General features: G+C 40.4%; 1 protein-coding gene across 8 annotated transcripts in view; it reads left to right on the top strand.

The window, feature by feature from the left end:
* EFR3A (EFR3 homolog A) overlaps positions 1-23,320 on the top strand; it is a 53,942-nt gene extending 30,622 nt beyond the window's left edge. For 3 of the 8 annotated variants that reach the window (XM_045581300.1, XM_036437540.2, XM_045581298.1), the window contains 13 exons: positions 2,032-2,146; positions 3,091-3,142; positions 4,678-4,850; positions 5,309-5,384; positions 6,091-6,252; positions 7,112-7,243; positions 8,177-8,244; positions 9,162-9,289; positions 13,812-13,903; positions 18,378-18,426; positions 19,448-19,551; positions 20,048-20,097; positions 20,490-23,320. In XM_045581300.1, the coding sequence (XP_045437256.1) occupies positions 2,032-2,146; positions 3,091-3,142; positions 4,678-4,850; positions 5,309-5,384; positions 6,091-6,252; positions 7,112-7,243; positions 8,177-8,244; positions 9,162-9,289; positions 13,812-13,903; positions 18,378-18,426; positions 19,448-19,551; positions 20,048-20,097; positions 20,490-20,595 (1,307 nt within the window). In that variant the 3' untranslated portion in view covers positions 20,596-23,320. Of the gene's footprint in view, positions 1-2,031; positions 2,147-3,090; positions 3,143-4,677; positions 4,851-5,308; positions 5,385-6,090; positions 6,253-7,111; positions 7,244-8,176; positions 8,245-9,161; positions 9,290-12,239; positions 12,380-13,811; positions 13,904-14,488; positions 14,718-18,377; positions 18,427-19,447; positions 19,552-20,047; positions 20,098-20,489 lie in introns of those variants that run through there. The other 5 variants (XR_006741531.1, XR_006741530.1, XM_036437539.2 and 2 more) reach the window with 5 other exon arrangements.
* Positions 23,321-23,812: the final 492 nt, after the last annotated feature.

The following is a 23,812-nucleotide window of genomic DNA, read 5'->3' as shown; positions in this document are numbered from 1 at the left end:
AAAGTCAATATAAATTGCTTTTGCAGCTTCTAGTTCATTCGGTGTTACTGTTTTACTTTAGAATGTTTAATTTATTGTTTCTCAAGTATTTCATTATAAATGGATGTACAGCAGATTTGAGCAATATTTCTGTGACACAACACATTCAGAAATAAAATGTGAAAATTAAAACCTGACAAAATAAATGCAGTGCCGCACAGAAAGTAAGATTCCCACGTAAACCGCTCTTTGGTTTCCTTGTTGGAGTTCTCGGTGCCCTGGCAGGGAGCAGGGAGGTGCATGTTCCTGGCTGTGGGCCACGGGACACGCTGCTGTGGCTTCAGCACTGCAAGTTCGGAGGCTGCTGGCCAAGTTCTTTCCCTTCAGATTACCAAAACATAGCTCCCTGCTGTGTCTCTGGGGGATCATTAGCATTTTTATCCAGCAGTTCCAGTACAGCAGTGGGTACAGAGGCCGAGTTAATTCCAGGACTCTCCTCACAGGGAGTCTGTCCTGGTGGTAACGACAGACTCCCTCGGCACAGAAAGTCAGTGTCCAGTTTTGTAGGGTGATTGGAAACATTTCTAATTGGGTTCTTGGAGAGTTAAAAGTACCTTATAAGGAGGAAGGAGAGAGTGATAATGGCATAGGCCTCGTCTCAGGCCTTAGTGTTAGCTGTGTAGTTTCTTACGTGAGTTCTTAACCTCTCTTGTCCTCATGTCCACTAGACAAAACCGAGGCTAATAATAGTAACTAGTCTCATAAGGTTGTTGTGAGGTCCAAATACAAAGGAGTTTATTTCCCCTGAAATATGTGTTCCTTAAGTGTTAGCTAGAAGAATACTTTTTATGCAGATTTAATAATATAAGATCATGCGATTTTTTTATTGCTAAAGTATGTGATAATGGGAAATGATTTTTAACTCATATCCAATTAAAATCATGAGTAGAACAACTTGAGTTTGTATAAGTAGATTATTATTAACTCCAATTCGGGCCCAGTGCATGAATTTGTGCATCCTAAAAGGAATTGTGGGCTGTGAGGCTGCTGTGGGCTCAGGTGCCGCTCTCGGCCCATCTTATGCATCCCTGCCCAGCCCCTCCCACTGTGGCCACCCTCCACCCCACCTCCTGTCTGCTGGCAGCCACACTCCCACCCCACCGCCACCGCTCCCACATGCTGACAGTACCAGCCCCACTCGCACCTACTGATGGCGTGGAGCAGCAGGTGCAAGAGGCAACTCAGGATCGGGGAGGTAGAGAAACCCTGAGGAACAATTGGGGCCTGCAGCCGCCGCTCACACCTGCTGATGGCGCTGAATGATTGGGGCTGATTACAAATCAGAAGGTCTCTGTAAAGATTGTGTTGTACATTTTAAGATCTGAACAAAAATAGCAGTGATTGGATATCTGTTCTGATTTTTCAAAGAAACAACAAAGTTTGAAGTTTGAGTAAGTGTTAATTAAATTTTGTAAATATTTTATGACCAGAAAGTAAGCTTTCAAAGCCTATAGCAACGTAAGCTTAAAATATCCACAAAACCCAAGAGCACATGAGAAAAATGACAAGGAAACAAGTTACTGTTTTTTAATGTCACTGAATTATGTGTTTTGAATTAACTCACAGAGTGGCCCATTATGACATTCTAAAACATTTAACAATCCTAGGAAAACCAAGGTAGTGACCTAGTTATTGACCTCTTTACCTAAGTGTGTCCTCATTATTGACTTCCTTATTGGAATAAAGAAGTAGGCTCACAGTATATGAACAAGAGTTCATTAGCAATACTAACAAAAGGTGTTTTTTTCTTTTTCTAAAACTCCAACTCAAATTGATGATGATTTGCCATTATTGACTATATGCAAAAGACTTATTAGTCAATTATATAAATCTTATATTATCTATGATTAAATGATTTTGATTAAATGAAATTTTAATTTCATTAGTGTTTGAAGACATTGTTTATCACATACTGAAAGATTTGATTTAAAATACAGTTTTTTACTATATGGAGAAATTTCATTTGTAAAATGTATCTTATTATTTTTTTAGGGTTCTTCGGAAGTAACCTACCAGATTATCAGCGGTCAGAAATCATGATGTTCATTATGGGGAAGGTACCAGTTTTTGGAACATCCACTCATACTTTGGACGTCAGTCAACTAGGGTATGCATATGTAGTTTTCCAGCTATAGATTTCAACTTAATCTTGATTTAATTTCATTTTAAAGAAATCTGGAAAGTATTGTATTATTTCTTTAATCACTGGTACTAAACGTCCTGTGAAAAGTAGTGTGTTTATGGTGCTAGATTGCTAAGCAATAGAATCAGCACTGTGTGCTTGTAAAATCAGTTTTCAGCATATCATAAATTCTCATAATTTTCTGTGTCTTTTATGGACCACGTGGAAGGTTTATTTAGCTTGGGTATTGTCTATGTACATGGGTATTGTCTATATACATATGTATTTAGGGTAAAGCCTCAAGTGTTGTGTAAAAATTGAATAATTAAAATCAGGATAGCAGGAATGTTGATTTATTCCTACAATTCTAAAACTGAAAGTGATTTTAAAAATCATATGTCTTGGTCACCTCATTTTACAGATTTGATTTGATTTTACAACATGCTAAAGCTTTAGTTTGTGAATATTTTTGTGTGTTTTGCTACTTTAGTAAGGAAATAATAGTCTTATTTGATTTTCATTTCTTAGTTAATTAGATAACCCATTTTCCATTTGTTGAATCATCTGGTTTTTATCTCTTGAAATATTAGTCACTTATATTTGCAGTAAATATATTTCCCAACTTAAAGTATCTTTTTATGTTGTTTTGTTATATATTCACATGCTTTAATTTTCATATCATTACATGCATAGATCTGTTTCCTTTGAAAGACAATAACTTTAATATTTTTGTTTGAATTTTATTTTTTACATGTAGCTCTTTAATTCATATTAAATTTAGAGTATAAAAGGAGCCATGACTTAGCTATTATTAAAATCTACTTAGCCAATATGAGTAGAGTTTTAAAATCAGTAAATAATAAGTAAATTAAGTAATGTGAATGCTAATTTCTATTAATAAGATAATGCTAGTGTGCTATATCTTTTAGGGACTTGGGAACCAGGCGGATTCAGATAATGTTGCTGAGATCCTTGCTTATGGTAAGACATTTACGAATGTGAAGAGCATTCCTCCTGACATTATTGAGGAGGTGAAAGCATCTTCACATTATGAGTCTCTTTTCTCTGTGGTTTATATAATTAAATATTATGCTTTCATTTTCTTATATATTATTATGCTCTTATTATTTATTTATTCTCATGTCGTCTTATTTGGCATTCATGGGCTTGAAATCCAGTGTGTGTCTACGTATCGTGCTCTTCTTTCATGTACTGACCAAATAATGGCTTCTTATTTGGGAAATAATTCAGCCTTAAGCAGCTGGGAAGGAAAAGCATGTCTAACGGGAGGCCCTGTGCTCATGTTAAAGTAATCATATTCTTTGCCTCAGCGACCCCTCACCTAATGCTCTCGGGGCTTACTGTTTGGAATGTCTCCTTTTTCTGGCAGTACTCCCAACAGTTAATCTGCACATCTTCGTTGTCCATGGTTTCACCTTGTAAAAAGAGTATTTCAAAACCAGGGAGAGGTACATGTTGCTCCTGTTCATGGTACTTAAAATTTTAAATTCTAATATAGCCAAACTTATCATTCATTCCTGTGTTTTGTTTTTTTGTGTCTTCACTCCTTGCCTCTTCTGATATAAGCATATTTGTTTATATTTTCTTACAAAAGTTTTTAAAATTTGGCTTTCTACATCTAAAACTTTGATCTGAAGATTATTTTTATATGTGGTGTGGGACAGGGATAGATTTTTAATTTTTAGGGGGGGTAGCAGTTGTCCCACCCATATCTTTGCTTGCTTATAAGATCACCTCGATCCTATAATACATGTTCCAAATGTTTGCAAATATAAATATACATTTAAATTACCGCCTCAAATTTTATCTGGTCCTATTTTTCATTAAAAGAAATTCCCTAGTAGATCATCTTGACCTAATCCTACTTGTACCACATAGTTAGCTGAATGAAGGTCTGTGTGATATAGTTAAAATGTTTAACAGCATTTAAGATATGCTGAAGATAGGAAAAGCTTACAATTTAGAATATAGGGATTCACTCAGAAATGTCCATTCAAGTACGTAATAAAAGTATCACTTTCCAAACTGAAAATGTATTCCTATTAACTGCTTAATATAAAAGAACAATTTAAACATTCTCAGCTCTTACTGGAACCATTTGCTAGCTAATCTTATATTCATTTAGTACTGATTACCTATCCCCTATATTCGTAACCTCTCTGACCCCCAGTTTTCTCGGATGAAGCGGGGCTGCACGCATGCCCACCTCACAGGGCTGTGGGGAGGATGCAGCTGGTGCAGGTGGTGCTTCGAGCCCTTCCTGGCACGTGGAGAATGTGAGCTGTCATGTGTTACTCTCCTTACGAATGCTGTTTTTGTAAATTCAGTAAAAGCCTCATTACCTTACAAAACTTTTTATTTATTTTATTCAGGCTGATGTTCATACTTGTTCCCCTTAGTTTGTGCCTCTCATAAAATGGTTTTGAGAATTTTACCAAACAAGGACTTACGACAAAGGCATTTTGTTTTTCTTTGATCTTCCTCCCTGTGATCAGGTCACTTCTGGGTACAAAGCCAAGACCATTGTTACTGCGCTACCTGGCTCTTTTCTGGATCCTCTGTTGTCACCATCCCTCATGGAGGACTATGAATTGAGACAGTTAGTCTTGGAAGTGATGCATAACCTCATGGATCGCCATGACAACAGGGCAAAGCTTCGAGGGATCAGGTAGTGTGCCAGCTTGAAATAGGCTTAATGGTGATGTTTTTTAGTTTCTACATTCACGTATTTTAAGTGTTGTGATATTTTTAAATCTAGGACTTTCGGGTTTTATTAATCCAGAGTTTTATTTAATTGGTATCAAGAGTATTTAATATCAGTATTGTTTAAGATAGCAAATGTTTAGAGGTCTTTCAGAGATCTCAGCTACCAGTGGTCACTAGTTACATGAGTTTTAATTTTACTTTAAACTTAGAAATGGCATTAGGAGTCAAGATTACTTTATGAAATTCTTAATTAAACTTCCTAAGTCAGCGATATGATTACACAATACTTACTTAACATGCTCATTGAAATGAGTGTTACATAGTTCAGACTCCGAAGTATAGCTATTGATTTGCCACATAACCTGTGATATTATAACTAAATGTGCTGTTTATTAAAAATTATATCTGGATTATCTCTAGAATAATACCTGATGTAGCTGACCTAAAGATCAAAAGAGAAAAAATCTGTAGACAAGACGCAAGTTTCATGAAAAAGGTAAGATTATCTTTTAAAAAATAATGCATGATAGAAGTTAAATACTGATCTCAGTGAAAGCCATTTGAATAGTAGTTTTATATTGACATGTGGCCTTGAAATGAAGCCACACTTCATTAACAGGCGGAGGCTGGATTGGTTCGAGGGACCCTCTGTGCAGTCCCTGGGAATTTCGGCCAGCTCTCCCCTCTGGGTCAGCCATAGACGTGCCTTTGGGGATTTCACACCAGCGCATAGTGGAACCTGCCAGGCTCTCCCTGGACAAGTGCTAACCGCTTCTTAGGAGACTCCTCTCTCAGACCAGGCAGCCTTGGCACCTCTGCCCTCCACCAGGTTTCCCGTCATTACCAAGGCTCCCTAATCCTGCCATCCATTTTAGCTTTTGCTTATATCAATCTGCAATTTGTTTTTGTCTTTTCAAATATCACTGAAAATATTTTCATGGTTGACACTGAACTATTTCCTACGTGCTGTTTTTACTTAAGGCTTGTTCTTCGACTCTTCTGTTAGTTTGTAGTTGTACGCTGGTATATTATATTTGTTGATGTTAATGATGGGAATACAAATTGACCATCTGATTATCAGTTTATCTTCCACGGTATATTGTGTAAGAAGATAGCTACTTTATAAGAGTTATATGCATGTGAAATCTGCCTTTACTGCATTTTAAGAAAACATCTTTTTCCTCTGTCATGACCCTTTTCAGAATGGGCAGCAACTATATCGGCACATATATCTGGGCTGTAAAGAGGAAGACAATGTTCAGAAAAACTATGAGTTACTTTATACTTCTCTTGCTCTTATGACAATTGAATTGGCGAATGAAGAAGTGGTTATTGATCTCATTCGCTTAGCCATTGCTTTACAGGTATGTTTTCGTAGCCTTTCATTGAGGAAAACATTTTTACATGAAACAGATACCATCTTTAAAGTGTTGTTGCATTTATACAAGGACATGAGTTTTTAAAAGAGAGTGTCTGGTTTTAAATCTAAAATACTCAAGACAGCTGAGACCGGTTTGGCTCAATGGATAGAGCGTCGGCTTGGGGACTGAAGGGTCCCGGGTTCGATTCTGGTCAAGGGCATGTACCTTGGTTGCGGGCATATCCCCAGTAGGGGGTGTGCAGGAGGCAGCTGATCGATGACTCTCTCTCATCGATGTTTCTAACTCTATCTCTCTCTCCCTTCCTCTCTGTACAAAATCAATAAAATATATTTAAAAAAAATAAAAAATAAATAAAATACTCAAGACAATGACCATAGGCGGTTGTTTTGTTAACAAATGTTGAAAGAGCATTTGTTTGACTGTGTGCTAGACATTGTTCGAGTCCCCAGGAAAATCCTGTAATGAAGAGACAGCATGGTCCCTGAGCTCATGCTTGGAGCTCAGTGGGGAAGATAAGTGATTAAATACTATGTTTATAGTTTGGTTAGGGGTTAAGGGTTATGTAATAAAAAGACAGTAAGCAATGACAATATGTGTATAATATTTGTATATCAGAGAGAGATGTTTTATATATTTAATATATATGTACTATTTTTTCTTAGGAAAAGCTAGTTGAGAGATTTTATTCTTCTATAGATTGGCATTTATTCTCCTTTCAGAATTTTTAAACAATACATTCTTATAAGGTGACATTTTGGTTAGCATTCCAAACCACCCCAGCTTTCAGTGGCGCCAGAGAGGAAGCTGGGAGCCTAAGCCTGTGCTGTGCTTTCTGTTCAAGGACAGCGCCATCCTCAACGAGGACAGCCTGCCCATGTTCCACCGCTGCGGCATCATGGCGCTGGTGGCCGCCTACCTCAACTTCGTCAGCCAGATGATCGCCGTCCCCGCCTTCTGCCAGCACGTTACCAAGGTCAGCACTGCGGGAGGCTCCGCAGCGTGGTTTCTGTACAGACGTGGCTCGTTTTCTTTTGGTGGCGATTAATTCCAATTTTGATGGTTATGTATCAAATTCAGATAATTCTATAGAATTATGCAGTGACTGGGTCTTTTCTGGATCTTTTTTTGTAAATGGAAACTACATTAAACAATTGAGTCTTAGTATCTAAATTTTCTAAAATTTTACTATTTTTATTGTTATTGTTTTAAACCAATCTACTTGAGCCAGATCTCAAAAGTTGAATAATTTTGTTCTCAGAGATTTGTTCTCCATTTGACTATATTTGGCTTTTTCAGCAACTCATTAAATAATGACTTGAATGATTTAAAAACATTTTAGGGGAACCTCATTTTATGGAATTGGGAGTATATCTCTTAGTTGGATTTTAGTGCTTTCTAAGAAATAAAACTCATTCATTCACTAAACAAGTGAATATTTAATGCTGTGAAAGCAAGTTTCCCCCTTCGGTTGCTCACAGTTGATGGAGGAGCCAGACTTCGGGGCACTGGGACCTCTCACGGGAGCTGCCAAAGGAGTGTGGGGGAGGGTATGTCCGGGGCCCGGGCCTGTGCTTTGTGAAGGGATTGCCAAAGCAGAGGCATCTGAGAAAATACGTGTTCCATCCTGTGCAGTGCGTTTAATCAGGTGTAGTGGGTCATTGTGTTTTTACCACATGCATTACTTTATTGTCAGGATTTTGTTACCTGATGAATTTTGAAGACAATGTAAAAACAAAATGAACTCTGCCTTTGGGCTGTAAGCATAGTTTACATTTAAAAATAAAGTGATGGTATTTCTTATATACGTTTAGTTTTTTTTGTTGTTACTTTAACTTTCCATGTTTTCATAGCAAGGTCCTGAAAAGAGAGGTTTTTTATTTTTATTTTGTTTCTGGGTATTTTTCAGGTTATTGAAACTCGGACGATGGAAGCCCCTTATTTTCTGCCAGAGCACGTGTTCAGAGATAAGTGCACGTATGTAAATCTCCACATTGTAAGGCGGGATATTGACTTGAGAGACCAGTTAGTGATTGTAAAGGAATCAGCTGATGAGAATAATTTTCTGGTGTTTTTTAATAAGCATGTTTTATGTTTCTGGCATTTAATTCATCTCACTTCTTTCTCTTGTTATAGAAGTTCTTACACGTGTTAAATATAGGCTTGTGCAAACATAGATCAGTCTTTGATTAAAAAATATTTATCTTTTTAGTATGGAGCTACATCTCCTAAATAGCGTGTTCTCATATAAGTGAACACTCATTTAAAGAAATACAATATCCTGTTCAAGATTTTCCATAATAGATAACAATACTCATAAAATCCTGGGAGAAAGACTATTAAGGAAAATTAATCATTTATACGCTGCATTCTTCCTTGCCATTCAAACAAATAAGTGAACAATGTGTTCCTCACACTTGTGGGCTCTATTGGAAGCATCAGCATGAGATAAAATCGGGTCGTTTGATCAGAAAGAGAAACGTCATGTGCTTGGGCCAGTTCTTCCTGTCCCTTGCTGGCCCATACTGTTTTTCATTAACTGTCAGAGACTGCGTGTTTATGTTCTTCTCTCAGTAGATTTTAATCACCTTGCAAGGTAAAGCTGAATTTGGTCCCCTTTATCATTTAATGTGTGAATACCAACAGAACAATGTAAGCCGCACCTCACCCTTGGAACACTTAGGGGAATGAGTCACCGCAGAATGGTTCATAGAGGGACCCCGTGCCCGGTGCTGTCAAGAGTTCAAATGAGCCCTCTAAATTATACTGTGCCTATTGCTAATTACAGATCACTGGTAATATTTCAGCTCTGACCTGGAATGTTTGAATGATAACTTATTTTTGCTCAGTAATTTATGTAACACTGAATTACTTTTGTTTGATCAATCTGACAGGCTCCCAAAATCTTTGGAGAAGCATGACAAAAATCTGTACTTTTTGACCAACAAGATTGCGGAGTCCCTGGGTGGCAGTGGCTATAGCGTTGAGAGGTTGTCAGTGCCATACGTACCGCAAGTCACAGGTGAGCCGAGGCTGACTGAAACTCTCACTCTAGTGATATGTGTCAGTAACTTCCATTCTCAATTAGCAGTGAATCTAGTTTGTATGTTTACTGTACCCCAGCTTTCCAAATGCTCAAGGATGGTTACTTGTATTTTTCAATTTTCCTCTTAAAAACTTAGTACGTCTCTAAAGGTATATACAGGGATGAGCAAAAGTAAGTTTACAGTTGTAAGTATGCTATTTATTAATAATTGCATTATCATCATTAACCTACTTTTGCCCACTCCTGTATATGATTTTATCATGAACAGATTTAATCTTCAAGTGATTATTACTAAATAATAATATACTTTAAACAAAGAAGGAGCGTAAGATCTTTCCTCATTCACCAGTGTTGTGTTTAACTTATGGAAATGGGTGAAAATTGTTTAATTGGTTACCGGTAATTGTGTTTATTGAGCTTAATGAATTAGGCAACTTTTGTCACGTGAAAGAGTACAGATTATTTGTTGTGCAAAGAAGTCTCAGATGTTGAGAAAAATATGCTTTCTTCCCTACACTATCTATATATTTACTCTGTTCTTGGCATTGACCACAGTCATTCTGCAGTGCTTCAAGGCAAAACTGCATGGTGTCTTACAGTCCATTTTTACTTTAGATACTAAAATCAAACAGTATCTCCCGCCTTCATTTTCACTTGGTGATTGTATAAATATTACATTTGGTAGAACTAGTTCTTCCTTTGGGGAAACTAGGTGGTTTTATGGAATAATCACTAAAAGCACAATCTTTATAAATACTTATCTTTTTGTATAATGTGGATCCAAAATACATACATTTATTACAAAGATAGTTGTTCATAGCATCTGAGATTTTAGTGAATTCTTTTGCATTTTATTTTATATCCTATGCTATATAAGATTTTATTCTGCATGACTTCCTTGGGGAAATAAAAACGTTAAGAATAAAACATTAGTAGAGCATTATAATTTAAAAGACTTTAAAAATATTTCATTCTTATTGTGTGGCTTTAGCTCTCTTTCCTTCAGGCAAAACCCCTCCTAAGCCCAGGCACAAGAGCGAAGGTAAACCCAGCGTCGGTCTGGCTGCCGCCCCCCGTCCTCTAGGAGAGTAGCTTAGTCAGACCTGCCTTTAGAACGGACCGGAGCCTGCGGACCTTCTCCACCTCAAGCTTCCTTAGGATTTTGCTCTGCCTCCCTGTAGCCGTAGTTAATTTGCACTGCTTATTTTCTTCTAACCTGACCCTTCCACTCTTCACAATTTTAGTGAACATTTTGGTGCTTTTTTTTTAACAGGTGGCTTGTTCTTTTCCATTTCTTCCCACCCCTGAAAAAGATGTATTCCTTTCTTAATGCCTCTGTATCTCTGACGGGAAGAATTCTGAACGTTTCATACTTGGTTATATAGTGCAGCAGTCAGAGTGCGTGTTCCCTTGTTTGTAAAGACGGGTGGTGTCGAGCAGTCCATGGTGCCTGGGCCCTGCCTCAGTGCAGAAGGAGCGGGACACATGATTTTTTGAGGGACAGTCAGCTGGGCATTGTGTTTTTCTCTGGCTGTATAACCATCAGGTGACATTTTTTAAAATTAAGGGATTTAAGAACATCTTACTGAAAAAAACAAAAACAAAACACATTTTGTTTGTTGTGTGACAGGTGTGTGTGAGTACATGTTGGAGGCAGATATAGAAATATAGATAAATACACAATCATTATCAAGATAGCACTGCCATTTTTTAGGCACCCGCTGTGTGCTAGGCACTGTGATATGTACTTCATGGTCACTTATTCATTTAACCTTTAAAATAGTTCAGTGAGGAAGGTACATTATCTTTGTTTACAAATGAGGATAGGAAGGCTGAAATTAAATAACTTGGTTATTATTTTTTACCCCATGATTTTGGGTTGGGTTTTAGTCTATAAATACAGAGGTTGCCGAAATAGATTTACAGTTGTGAGTATGCAAAACACAATTTATTCTTACATTATAGTTTATTAATCACTAATTTATATTTATTTATTTGTATTTTAACTATAAACCTACTTTTGCCCAACCCTGTATGCATTAATTCTGTGGAATTTTGTGCTTTTCTATAGGATCAAAAAAGTATGCCTTTGTAAGTAATATCAGCATTAAACTATGGCATTTTGAATTTGTGAAGATAAATTATTTGTGAAATTTCATTTGCCCCAGTTAGCTCTTTAATAGAATCTGAGTAGTAGTGTAGCCCAAGTCACATTTATGATTTAGTGTGTACAGTGAAGACGGTGTCTGTCTGACTGTTAAATAGCCACAGAAAGTTCCATGGGATGTAGTTCTGTGCCACTTGCATTCAGACTCCTTTCTTCCTTAGCGGCTGTGTGCATTATGCGTAGGCACGCCAGGTGGCAGCAGAGCAGCACGGAGAAGTGAGGCGCAGCTCGAAGTACTGGTTCAACTCCTGCTCCATTCAAACCTGAAGCTACAGGAAGGAGGAGAGGGAAGTGGGGAGTGGAAAGGACACAATCAGCAGTGTGTCTTCCCAGCCCCCTTTGGGGAAGTAAGCAAACGTCTCCCCAGGCTGTCTGCTCAGACTCTGAGCTGGCGACAGAGGGCAGGGCAGTCCACAGAGGGGCGAGGCTGCGTCTCCGCAGGCTTGGCAGCCAGCTCAGGAACAGCCAGAGCGACCCCTGGGACGAGCATCATTTCCCAGACACTCTGCTATGGAACCGTACGTTTGTGTGGAGGTCCAGGTGTGGCTGTGTACCTGGGCTCTGCTACAGTCACCTGTAAGCAGGTGACTATACAGGTCAAACGCTCGAGGACATGTGTTACGGTTTCCCATTAAAATGTATTTCCTTCCTTTTAGAACTGAATCTTTATATCTCCTCAGTACTTCCCTTCTGTTCTCACTGATTTTGCCCCCACTGATCCCTTTCCTGCCCCGTCCCTCTCTTTCCCTTCTATCTTAGGTTTCAGTTTGACTCTTCTGCAACCCCTCCAGCCATCGTATGTCAAGCGAGGCATTCTTCTCTCGTGCTCTCTGTGAAGTAGGCTGTTTACCGCTCGGTTTGCGTTCTAGTGAGGCCTTGGACGTTGGCCTGCTTGGAGGGTACAAGCAAGTTGGCATGATGGCCACATACTGTTTTGTAGCTCTTCTGTTATGTTTGCTGATTTACATCAGAGCGTATGATCCTGAAGGAGAAACAGAAAGAATGCAGGGTCTTAAGTGAGCTCACTACTAGCCGGCGGTAAAACAGTGACCTGCAAACTAGCAAAACTCGGTGCAGCAGCCGTTGTCACATGAAGCATGTGCTGGTTCTGTCCCTCAGCCTTCATAGAGCAGAACCGAGTGACTCCTGGTGACAGATGCAAACCCGGGGTCACTGCATTTCTGCTGAGGGTGGGGAGGTGAGACACTGACTTCCGTGTCTGCAGTACAAGGCCCGTCGGGGATGAAAGGTGACAATGACTGAAGGGAAGATCAGTCATAACAGAGTACATTTTCGTAGCTAGAAGAAAGAGATGTATGTGAAGTTAAGATTTTCAAGGAAGTGATATATTTGATTAGGCCTGGAAGAGACTAATCTTTAGAGCAGGGAGGACCAGGGCAGGAATGAAGTTTCAGGAGGTCCCTGTCTGTAGGAAGGTGTGGAAGGCAGGTGTGCTAACGCAACTAAGGTTGTAGGAAAGGCATGCAGACTTGAACACTAGATCAGTCAGGAGCAGCGAAAATTACTACGTAAGATCTGACTAGAGAGAGAGAGGCCCAGAGCGCCTTTTTAATTCATCGGGAAGAAGTAGAATTGCTTGGAGAGCAGTGTGGTCAGTGCTTTATACAGCTTGTAGCGTGATGGAGGCATATAGGGACAGCTGCACAAAGGCCTGACCATCCTGCAGTGCACTGACAGGTCCTACACGGTTACCTGGCCTACAATGCCAGCAGTGCCACGGCGAAGAACGCTGCCCAGGTTAGGCTGTGATGGCACAATCGTAGCTCCTTGCTGGTTTGAAACAGGAAAAAATTCCCTTAGTGCTCAAACCAACTGCGTATGTTCCATAGCTGGAGTCCAGGCTGATGGAGCAGCCACCTTCGGGAGCATCACTCTTACTCTATCGGCCAGAGCTAATTAGGTGCCCCTCCTGCACAGACAGGCTGGGAATTGCAGTCCTACTGTGTGCCCAGAAACAGAGTCAGCTACCAGATTTGATTAGCATCCACCACTACCTTGGAAGGCAACCCCGGGGAGAGGTAGTCAGTAAGAGAGAAGCTGGTTCACTGTCCTCGCCGCCTCTAGCCCTTCATTCTCCCCCTTGGAATAAAACCACGGACACTCAGGTGGGGCCAGGAAGCTCGAGTGGTGCAGGCTGTCAGGTGGCTGCATCATGCAATGTGTGGGCCTGAAAACACGGTGCCTGTGTATTCAGAAAGAGCAAAAGGACAGGCTGTCTTTATTGTCCCAAGTGTTTTGAAACCAGAAGCATGTCGTTTATAAATGACACACCATTTCTTGCTGGCATATAATGGGGGCTCTTTACTTTAGATGAAGATCGGCTTTCTAGAAGAAAGAGTATCGTGGACACTGTATCCATTCAGGTGGATATTCTGCCCGGCGGCCTCCCTTCGGACGACGTGGTGAGTTGCTCAAAGTTTGTGCTCAGTGCTGTCTTGAGATAGACATCAATTTGAAAGAATTGTCTGTCCTCCATGCTTTCAAGTAGGAGCAGATGTAACTCCAAATTATCCCCAAATCAGCAGTTTTTATTGTAGTAGACATTAATCTGATTCAGCCTGGAACTTAACTTGAAATTTATTTTGCTAAACTCTCTTCGGCTGTCTATAAAAATACATAATGTAACATGTATGATATCATTAGATTTTACAATGTAATCTAGTGTAATAACAAGAAAAAAACAGAACCAAGTAAGATTTTTTTTTATAAGAAAGAAATGTCACTTAAGGCCTATCATTAAATTATGAGGCCTCTAGATCCTGTTTTTAAAGACTTAATGAAACATAAGTTATGAAAATAAATGGAAATAGGTACCTCAGATGCTCACAACTTGTAAAACTTTCAAAACTTCTGTGAGGGGCATTTTTCATCACTTGAGATAGTAAATGTAATGAGCATAACGTCGGCGAGGCTGTCTCGCTGACCTGTCTTTAGGGCTGGGGCTCACTGCGCCTCTGAGGTGTAACGCTCTCCTCCTGTCTCACTAGCGCACGAGAGTGTGACCGCCCGAGTTGTAGCAAGAAGCGCAGCCGCACTCTCTGGACTTACCACACAGTCACCAGAGAATGTTTTGATAGTCGAGTAAAAGTGCCGCACCCAGCATGCCAAGTCAGCCTCCTCCTTGGTCTATCCATTGTTTGCCTTCCTGGGTATTTCATTGTTTCTCATCTGTACAGTATAAATCATTAAAAGAATATCCATCTAAGCAAATGGGAAGGAAGTCGTCTGAATTCATGCTTTCTCAGCCTCCTCTCTCGTCCCCACTCCCGGCCCCCGCCAATTTAATTGTCCTCAGGGATTCAGACATTTTGGGGGCCAGGGTACAGTCGACTAACATACCTCTTCTGTTGGGTAGAACTAGCCCATTTTATTAAGAACTTGTCTGCAGAGCATCAAGGCACAGCCAGTGCTCATTGTGGGGCTGAGATTGGTTGAAAGGTTCTTGCCAATTTAAGGCTCCAGAAAAACATCGTCCTCAAATTCACCTCTTCTGAGCCATGTTAATTTCTGGATCCTTGCTGGTGAGGAGGTATCTTGCTCACTCTGTCTTGTAGTGGTTTTTAATTTGGTGCTATTACATTTTGAAGGAAGAAAGTCATCTTAAGTCTTTGTTTATACACTTTATTTTGCCAAGAGTATAATTTATTTTATTGACTGGTATTACTTCATGTTCCTCTTGTTAACTGCCTTTCTTTTAAAGATACATGTAAAGCACTTCAAACTGTTACACACAGTCCTTTTTTGAGAAAATGTACTGAAAAGACATTTACATAAAGACTTAGTGTCGGAGGAAGATTCCTGAACATGAACTTTACATTAAAAGTCCATTAATACATTATTAACTTGTTAAAGAGCCTTCTTTTTTGTTGTAAGTCCAAAGTCAAACATGCCTCCCACTGAGCATTTGAAAAGTTAAGTAAACGGTTTACAAAAAGATGTCTTTGAGCTGGTTTGAGTTTCAAACCCATTGACCAACCATTATGGAATCTGATTTTGCATATTAGGAATGATTGTTCAAATACCAGGAGACAAAAGAAATTACCCTCTAGGCTGAACTAATTTCATGGTGAGGACAGGAGAGATTTGCGTCAGTTAGGTATACAACAGTTAATGGTATAGCAAAATATCTAACTATGAACAAGTATGTTAGCTAATAGTGGATCAGTTAAGAAAATTGCTCATTTAAAAATAGTACTCTAATATTTGATCAAAATTATTTGAAATTTTACATACATAATCCCAGTTAGTCTTCAGATCAGATATCTGCTTTTACGTTTATAACTTAATAACAAAGTCAGAAGATTGTTTAGACGAAGATCTAAAGTTTGTGTTTTCTGTAGATACAACTCAAATTGTCACTATAGTCTGAGATATCTGGTCCACTTGAGGTATGTCAGTCCAAACATTTGCTATTCAAACCTTAGCTTACTGTGATCACTTTTCTTAAAATTGCCTTATATATCAGTATATACATATATATTTTTTTCTAAAATTCTTTAATCCAAATAGCTAAAGTATAATGGAGGCATGTCTGACTCCTGAGATAAAATTACCAGTTGAGTAATAGATTCAAGTGCTATAGGCATGACCTTTGACCTCTAGTGTTCTCTCTGAGCACTGTGGGCATAATTTCATCCATTGAGCCAAACCGATCCCGGCTTGTGTGGGCATAATTTCAGTGCATAATGGATGTATAATAAGTAATCCCAGTCTTAAAAGGTGTGGCGTAGTCAGTGCTTAATTATTTGGGGGAATGGATGAGAGGGTATGTATACTCAGTTTTTCTTTGAGAATGGTTGGCTGAACAGAATTGTGTTCTAGGACAAATACACATCTGTTTTATACACGCATACTCTTGCCTTTTTCCCAATTATAACTGAAGATTCCTGCATGCGTGCTAACAGTGATCCTGAGGTCCGCACCAGTGTCAGGCCTGCTGTGCCAGTGCCACACAATTACCAAAGCGCCCGTGGAAGTGGCCTAGAGCTGATGGGAAAGAGATGAATCGCAGATTTTATGCAGGCCCAGGGGGGGTGTACAGTCAAGGTCAGAGCTCTAGGTCAAACCTAAGGCCAGAGTCATACGCAGGAAGAACTGGAAGCTTTGGGACAGTGCCTGGGCCCTGTTTTCCGTGACTCCAGTGCGCCAGTTAGAGTTGGAGCAGATTCCAGTTAAGCTGAGCACCAAATGGAGTAGCTGGCTTGTTTTTAGCAGCTCCATTGTATGAAACACATGAATCATTAAACACTATTATAGAGCAATTTTAAAAAATACAGGATTCATAAAAGGGAAACAAGATTGAAGACAAATCATAGAAGGTTTGTATTACCAGCCTCGGGGCTTGGCGTGCGACTGGGCAGGAAGCAGGGAAACACTGAAATCCAATAGCCATTTCAGAGCTGTGCTTCACGCAGGGACTGAGAAGCGTTCCCGGATGGGGAGATCCTTGTAATCGCCTGGGCGGAGCTCTGAGGACCTGGAGCGGCCAGGCTGGGGATGAAGAGGAGGGACTGGGGCAGGAGGACCCCGTTCAGAAGGCAGAATGACTGACTTGAGAGCAAGTTAGAGAAAGGAGGTTACCAAAAGGGACAGGGACAGGGGACTTAGTTTAGATGCTGAGAGACTGAGTCATCGTGACCGGAATTAAGGACAATAACAAATGGGAGAAGAGTTGTGCAGTAAAGCACCTGGCTTCTCACCTGTCCAGGGGGAACAGGTAATAGGTGAAGGCCCCAGTGTTCTTTCTCCTGGGCTGTGACAGTTGGTCAGAAGTCTGATGCCCTTAACCAGTTGCAAGAGGAACCGTTTTGTTTTTTTTTCATAGAGGTACTAGATTGCTTCTAGATATAAATAATCGACCAGCCAGAGCCTAATCTTATATATCTGCTCCAAACATCTAGAACAAAGCCACCGAAGACTCCCAAGTTTAATGTGACCTCACCTAGAACTCCGAGCCTCAGTAGGAAACCGAGGCAGTGGAGCTGTGCTGCTTGGTTTCCGCTCAAGCCTTTGTATTGCAGCCGCGCAGGTGCAGAGCGAGCAGGCTTCCGCTCTCCTTAGACTTAGCGAAGGAAGCTCATGAGCTAAAATTAGGGATAACCAGAGCCCAGGCAAGTACTCGCATCCCATTTCTTCATTTTTATTCAGAGATAACGTGGTCGCAGGATATATTATCCCTCCTGAAAAGGATCCTTCCTGAAATGTGCTGGCACCCCCGGGTGTTACTGACTTCGTTCAGAAAGCACTGACTTCACACCTGTCGCACCTCTCAGAGCACGAGGGCGACATGAGAGCCCAAGTCAGAGGGTGTTTCCTGAGAATAAGACTTGGTGGTGGGCCGTGGAAGATCAGAACACGGTCATTTTAAGCTGTCGGTGAACTGTTCTCCCTGAACACTTCCCAAAGTAGTGTTTCTTGCTTTTAAACTATTTACCATTTTAGATTATTTTATTTTCGCTTTGTAAACAGTATGAGGTGCCAAAACTTACAGAGACTATATGGTACTTCATTTTTCACTTGTTACGTGGCTGAGACTATTAATGTGTGACCTCTGCCTGCGGTGTTTGCGAGCACTGTCCCTGTGTAGCCACTCAGTCAGGCTCAGGGCTCAGGGCTCCTCTCACTTCCCCCATTGCAGGTTGGTTCTCCTCAGCGCTGCTTGGGGGCCACGATGCACATCCGGCCAGCCCAGTGACAGCGGTAGACTGTTTGGGAACCCCTAAAGCACACCATTAGCACATTTGTGGAGTATAATTACAAATCATGACAACATAGAGAAGAAAAATCTTGTCAAAGCTTTTACATGACTTGTAACTGCATGAAAGTATTATTTATATCCACCTTTCTAACTATTTTACTTAAATCACTTTTCTCCAGGTTAGTAACACTGAAGAAATTACCTTTGAAGCATTAAAGAAAGCAATTGGTAAGATTTTTTTATACTCATTAACTCTCCCAGTATTTTGATAGTTTATCTTTATCTTAGTACATGTCTATATGCTGATTTCTATATAAACATGTAATAGATTTATTTAACTACGTTCTTTAGGTTTTTACAATTGTAAAAAGTCAGAGTAATACTTTATACCAAGATAAGTGAAGGCCACAGCGTCAGTCCAACGTGGCGTGAGATTTGGCTGCAGCATTTCTAGCTGTGCGATCTTGGAGAAGGTTCATTTCCTGCCTGGTGTCTGCATTGGTGACACAGCAGGGACTAACGTGACACTGTCGTGCCTGCTGACACTCTCACCCATTGCAAACTCACTTCTCATTATACTACTGTGTGCCTGTTACAAACTACTCAGTGCCTGTTACAAACCACTCAGTTTACTTTTCCTAGTATTTCTCAGAGTTTCCATCCTACTTCTCATTAGTTTGTGCAGCTTGCCTACTGGCCACCAAATAAGGGTGGCACTAGAATGCACTGTAATGTGCTTGCACAATTCTAGAAAAGTCTGTCAATACAAAGGAAAATAATTATCTGTGACAAGGTAGACATTTACTATTTTACTATTTCACAAACTTTGGCTAGACCATACATCATCTTCAGATAAAAACTCGCGTTCCAATTGTGATAAATAAATGGGAAGGCTAAGCCAGAGTGATTCTGTGTGATGCCGTTTGGTAGCCAGTTGAGCAGATTCCTGCAGCGCCTCACCTGTGCAAGCGTGTGGCTGCTGAGAGAAGATTCTCCTTTGGGAAGGAAGCAAGCGTGCTCTGGGCTCTGTGCACTTTGAACTCTGAGATTTAAAATTTTTTTGTGTACGTGCTGTTTTCTAGTCTTCATTAAGACATTTCAAAGCACATTACACCTCCTACTTTTTTCCTTATAAAAGTAATCTTATAAATTGTTTCTCTTTGGTTTGAGATCATTTACTCTTATAGACATTGGAAGGGTCTCTGAAATGCTGTATTGCTTTAACGTGTCTCTGCCAACATGTACACAGATACCAATGGAATGGAGGAACAGGAAAAGGAGAAGAGGCGTCTGGTGATAGAGAAGTTCCAGAAAGCACCTTTTGAAGAAATAGCAGCACAGTGTGAATCCAAAGTGAGTGGATAAATGCTTAAGGGGCAGGGCAGGGTGTGATTTGGGGGAAACTTTCTTGGTAACTGGTTGGTAGGTTCCATGTTTAGACAGCTCAGCAGAAAACAAGGTGATGGATCATATAGGGACTGAGACCTCAATGCATAGATAGCTGTGAAGCTCAACAGTGTCTTAGTGTCCTGGAAGCTGGTGGAAATGAGAGATCCCAAGCTGCACATTAATGATTGATGTGGCTTTGATACTATTTTTGCAGTGGTTTTCAATGCTTTTGCAGTGGGTAATTTTGTGTATCTATTGGTTTGTCTTTAGCAGTGAGCCTAGGAAAGGAATAAAAGAAAAACTATTATTATATGAGACAAACAAAACCAAAATGTTACAGCATTCTGTACCATCAGCTTCATAGTTACAGTTACGCTGTCTTTTAAATTGCCTTTGTATTATTACATATGGGTATTTGGAAAACAGGAAATACATCCTTAATATTTTTTTTCTTTGATAGGCTAATTTGCTTCATGATAGACTTGCTCAAATACTGGAACTCACCATACGGTAAGGGTTGTTACTACAACAGCAATACAACAACAGAATAGGAACTGTTGGCCCCTATAAATTCAGAGCTGATTGTGTTTAAGTACAGTAATTACGTTTTTCATTTAGGATAAACAAGAGGTCATACAGATACCTTTGTCTTAGCAGTCATTGTGTTCGCTAGCCAGTCTGTGGCCATTTCTTGTCCAGGTGCTCTCTGGCTTTTCTAGTTGTCCTTTAGAGTTTTCTAGTGGTCCTAAAAGGACAGCCGTGCTTTGGAAGACTTGACTCTAATGATACGTTGAAGCAGGAACATTTCTCCATTTCTCACTGCGGGGCGATAGCGGCTAGGATGCTCTGTGCCGGGAAGCGCATCTAAGTGCACTGTTGACAATGCCCTTCTTCTCTTCCAGTCCTCCTCCCAGCCCATCGGGAACACTGACCATTACTTCTGGGCATGCCCAGTACCAGTCTGTCCCTGTCTATGAGATGAAGTTTCCTGACCTATGTGTGTACTGAGTGGCTCAGGAAGACCTCAGCATAGAATGTCAAAGCCTGGGAATTCAGGCCGGGCTCTTTACACACTTCTTGAAAACAACGGTGGAACTTACATTTGACCAAATGCTTGTTATACCATGCTAGAAAATTTGAAACTGTATGTGATCTCAAGTACTTTCGGAGATAGATTTATGCCATATTGATTTCTTTTGAGGTTCCCATTGGCTTTAAAGTGGAGCATGTATTGGTCTCAACATTATTTCATTGTTAAACAGTATATTTTAAACTTTTCTCAAATATGTTTTTTTTTTTTTAATTAGGCCTTAGAGGGTTGAAAGTTGTATGAAGTGTCTCTTGTATTTCTTAACATCTACACAACTGTTTAAGTAGGATTTTTTGCTTTAGCTTTGGTTATCTGCAAAAGCAAAAACATGCAAGTATATCTAGTCCTGGGCTGCTGGTTGCCCTGTGGCTTTGTCCCTGTGTCTCAGATGTTGCGATGGGTGTCCCTTCATTCAGTTACCATGATACGTGCGATAGGCGTTCCTCCGCTTGTTTATAGTGTTGTTTGTTGAATAATATTCCTAGACTTTGGCCCTAAAATCAGTCGCTGTTCTTTAAAGTGTCTGGTTCTTGTAATACTGTATTTTCTGCCGGGAGTTTGATCATTCTATATGAGAGGCTTAGAGCTTGCTCTCCAGATACCGAACTGTGCAATATTTTTTACATCATAAGATGTATTAGTTTACAGACTGTGCTTTGAAATTATAGTTGTATTTTGCTGTGGCTCGATTAATTAAATGAGATATATATATATATATATTTAGTACAATGTAAAAAGTCATTTAAAACAGCTACTAGTTCACCTGTGAAGAGCACACATTTTGATTTTTATTAAGAGCACATTAATTTACATTTTTATATTGTTCATTGTTTTTAATCATCATAGTCAGAAAATTACCAAAATAGACTTTAATTTGTAGGATTCAAACTGTAGCTTATATGCATTTGTGTTGGGGGTTTGTTATATTCCATTTGTGTTTGAGGTTTGTTATATTCCATTTAAAGGGTGCCTATGGTTTTAGCAATCAAGTGTGCTAAGGATTGTCAGTGTAAGCTTCTGTCGGTTTAAGCCGCCAAGATGATGTGTACTCACACTCACCTACCGATCGACCCATGGTGTCGTCTTAAAGCCACATTTCAGTGAGTCCACTGCACAGCAAAATGAACAATTGTCTCTGCAAGTCTTACAACATCCTCCTAGGACGTTTTTATAACATAACCTGTTTATAGTTCTGCCTTTTTTTTTTTTTATTTCTTTTTACATAAAAATATACCTATTAAATATTGGAGCTGAAAAATCAGTTTTAGTTTTGGCTTTTTGTAAAATTGTAGTGAAGAGCTGCATGCTACACCTTTGGTTTATGATTATCTGGGCACAAGTAGTAGAAACAAAAAGTAAAGAAGATGCTCAAGTTGTTTTCCGTATATGAACCAAAGTACGTTGTCTTAAAGCACCTTGCGAGAGAGAGAAGGCATTGACCCTCTACGACACTCACCGTCCTGGCCGCTGTAGGACATGTCCTGAAGAAGCCCTGGCTTTTGCGTAGCAGTGCGGTCACCTGGTCACCTAGGGGGTCGTGACCGATAGCAGCTGTCACTGTATTTGCCTCTTGATCAGCTAAAATGTGTCACCATTTAAGAAGCCAAATTGTGTGTCTTTTTAATTTTCTTTTTTTCTTCTGTATTTTTAAAGCAGGGTATTCATTGTTGACATTGAGTTTGAAAGTCAGAGCCGGGGGACATGCAGAAGCAGCCCCCAGCCACTCAGGTGTCACTTCATAGATGAGCACTATGTGCTTCTGTGTGGAGGCGTGTCGTGTGAGTGTCTAGGGAAGGAGGACATGTACTCCTTTGCACTCCTGCTCCAAAGATTCCAGGTCTCGGCGTGGTCGGGGTGTGTTGCATGGACAGGACAGCCACTTCGCTCATGCTTATTGCCTCCTGCTGGTCTGTCAGGGTGCACTGGGCTCTGTGGGGGCTTTGCTTGGTTTGTAATCACAGTAGACTCTGTGTACCCTCGGTAGTGAGCTGGTCTTGTTGCCGAGGATGCTCAGAAGCGGTCTGCCCTTGGCCTGTGCCTTCCAGGAATGCCTGCAGAGAGTGGGGGCATGCCGTCTGTAGCTGGGTGTGGTGACGAGCGGCATTGGTGGAGGGCACTGTGTGGCTATATTTTTGTAGATACTGAAATTTCTTATAAGCTGTTATCACTTTCTTTTTTGCTGTAGACAGTTGCTTATGTCATATTTCCTTGACATTGAATAGTTAACATTTAAATGTTCCTCCTATGCTTGTGTTGTCTTTGATTGCTCAGAGTTGGTTTCATTGAAGTTAGCCAGAACACACGTGTGTGCGCACGCGCGGACACACACACACACACACACACACACACACAGGCACACACACAGAGGCACATACACTGGCACACACAGGCAGGCACAGACACATGCACACATACACACCCACACACCCTTAATACTTCTGGCTCTGTTCTCTTTACAGTAATGCCATACTTTTACCAGCGGTTACTCCCCTCCTCAGAATAGCCCTTCTCTTCCTGTCTGAAAATGGAACTCGTTTGTCTTATTCATGGCAATGTATGATGTAAATGTAACGAAGTGAGCTTTTTGAAATGTAAAAATCCACTCTGCAATTCATATATAAGCAATAAAACAAAATCAAAATATTTGTGCCTAAGTACATTTTTATAATAGCTATTTTTACATTTACTAAATATATTTATTCAATATCTTGCTGTAGTTGAAATGAGAATTTTTAGTGAAAATCAGGTTGCCGAGTGGATTCCTCCTCACACCCATGGGAGTCTCAGACCCTGAGTGAAGGCTGGGTGTGGGGAGGTGTGGCCAAGGTGAAGGTCACCTGTGAGTGGTGTGAGCTGCTGCTCTCTCTGCCAGGTCTTCGGGTTCCTTTTCAGCCCCGCCTCCTTCCACATGAATTCCTCGGTGCCTGCCTGCAAGCCAACAGCTCCTCTGGGACCTCCCCACCCTGCTGGCCTCAGAGACTGACCAGGCGGCAGGGAGACAGGAAGGCGGGCTCTGGGCTGGAAGCTGCCCTACCACTGCCGCCTAAGGGCTTCAGGCCAGTGACTGCACTTGGGGCTTTGAGTCCTCGCCTGGGACGTGATGGGGAGTAAGTCCCACCCTCAGGGTATCTGTGA

Source organism: Pipistrellus kuhlii, unplaced genomic scaffold, assembly GCF_014108245.1.
Source record: "Pipistrellus kuhlii isolate mPipKuh1 unplaced genomic scaffold, mPipKuh1.p scaffold_m20_p_14, whole genome shotgun sequence".
Classification (NCBI taxonomy): Eukaryota; Metazoa; Chordata; class Mammalia; order Chiroptera; family Vespertilionidae; genus Pipistrellus; species Pipistrellus kuhlii.
This window is presented reverse-complemented; position numbering and strand designations above follow the sequence as displayed.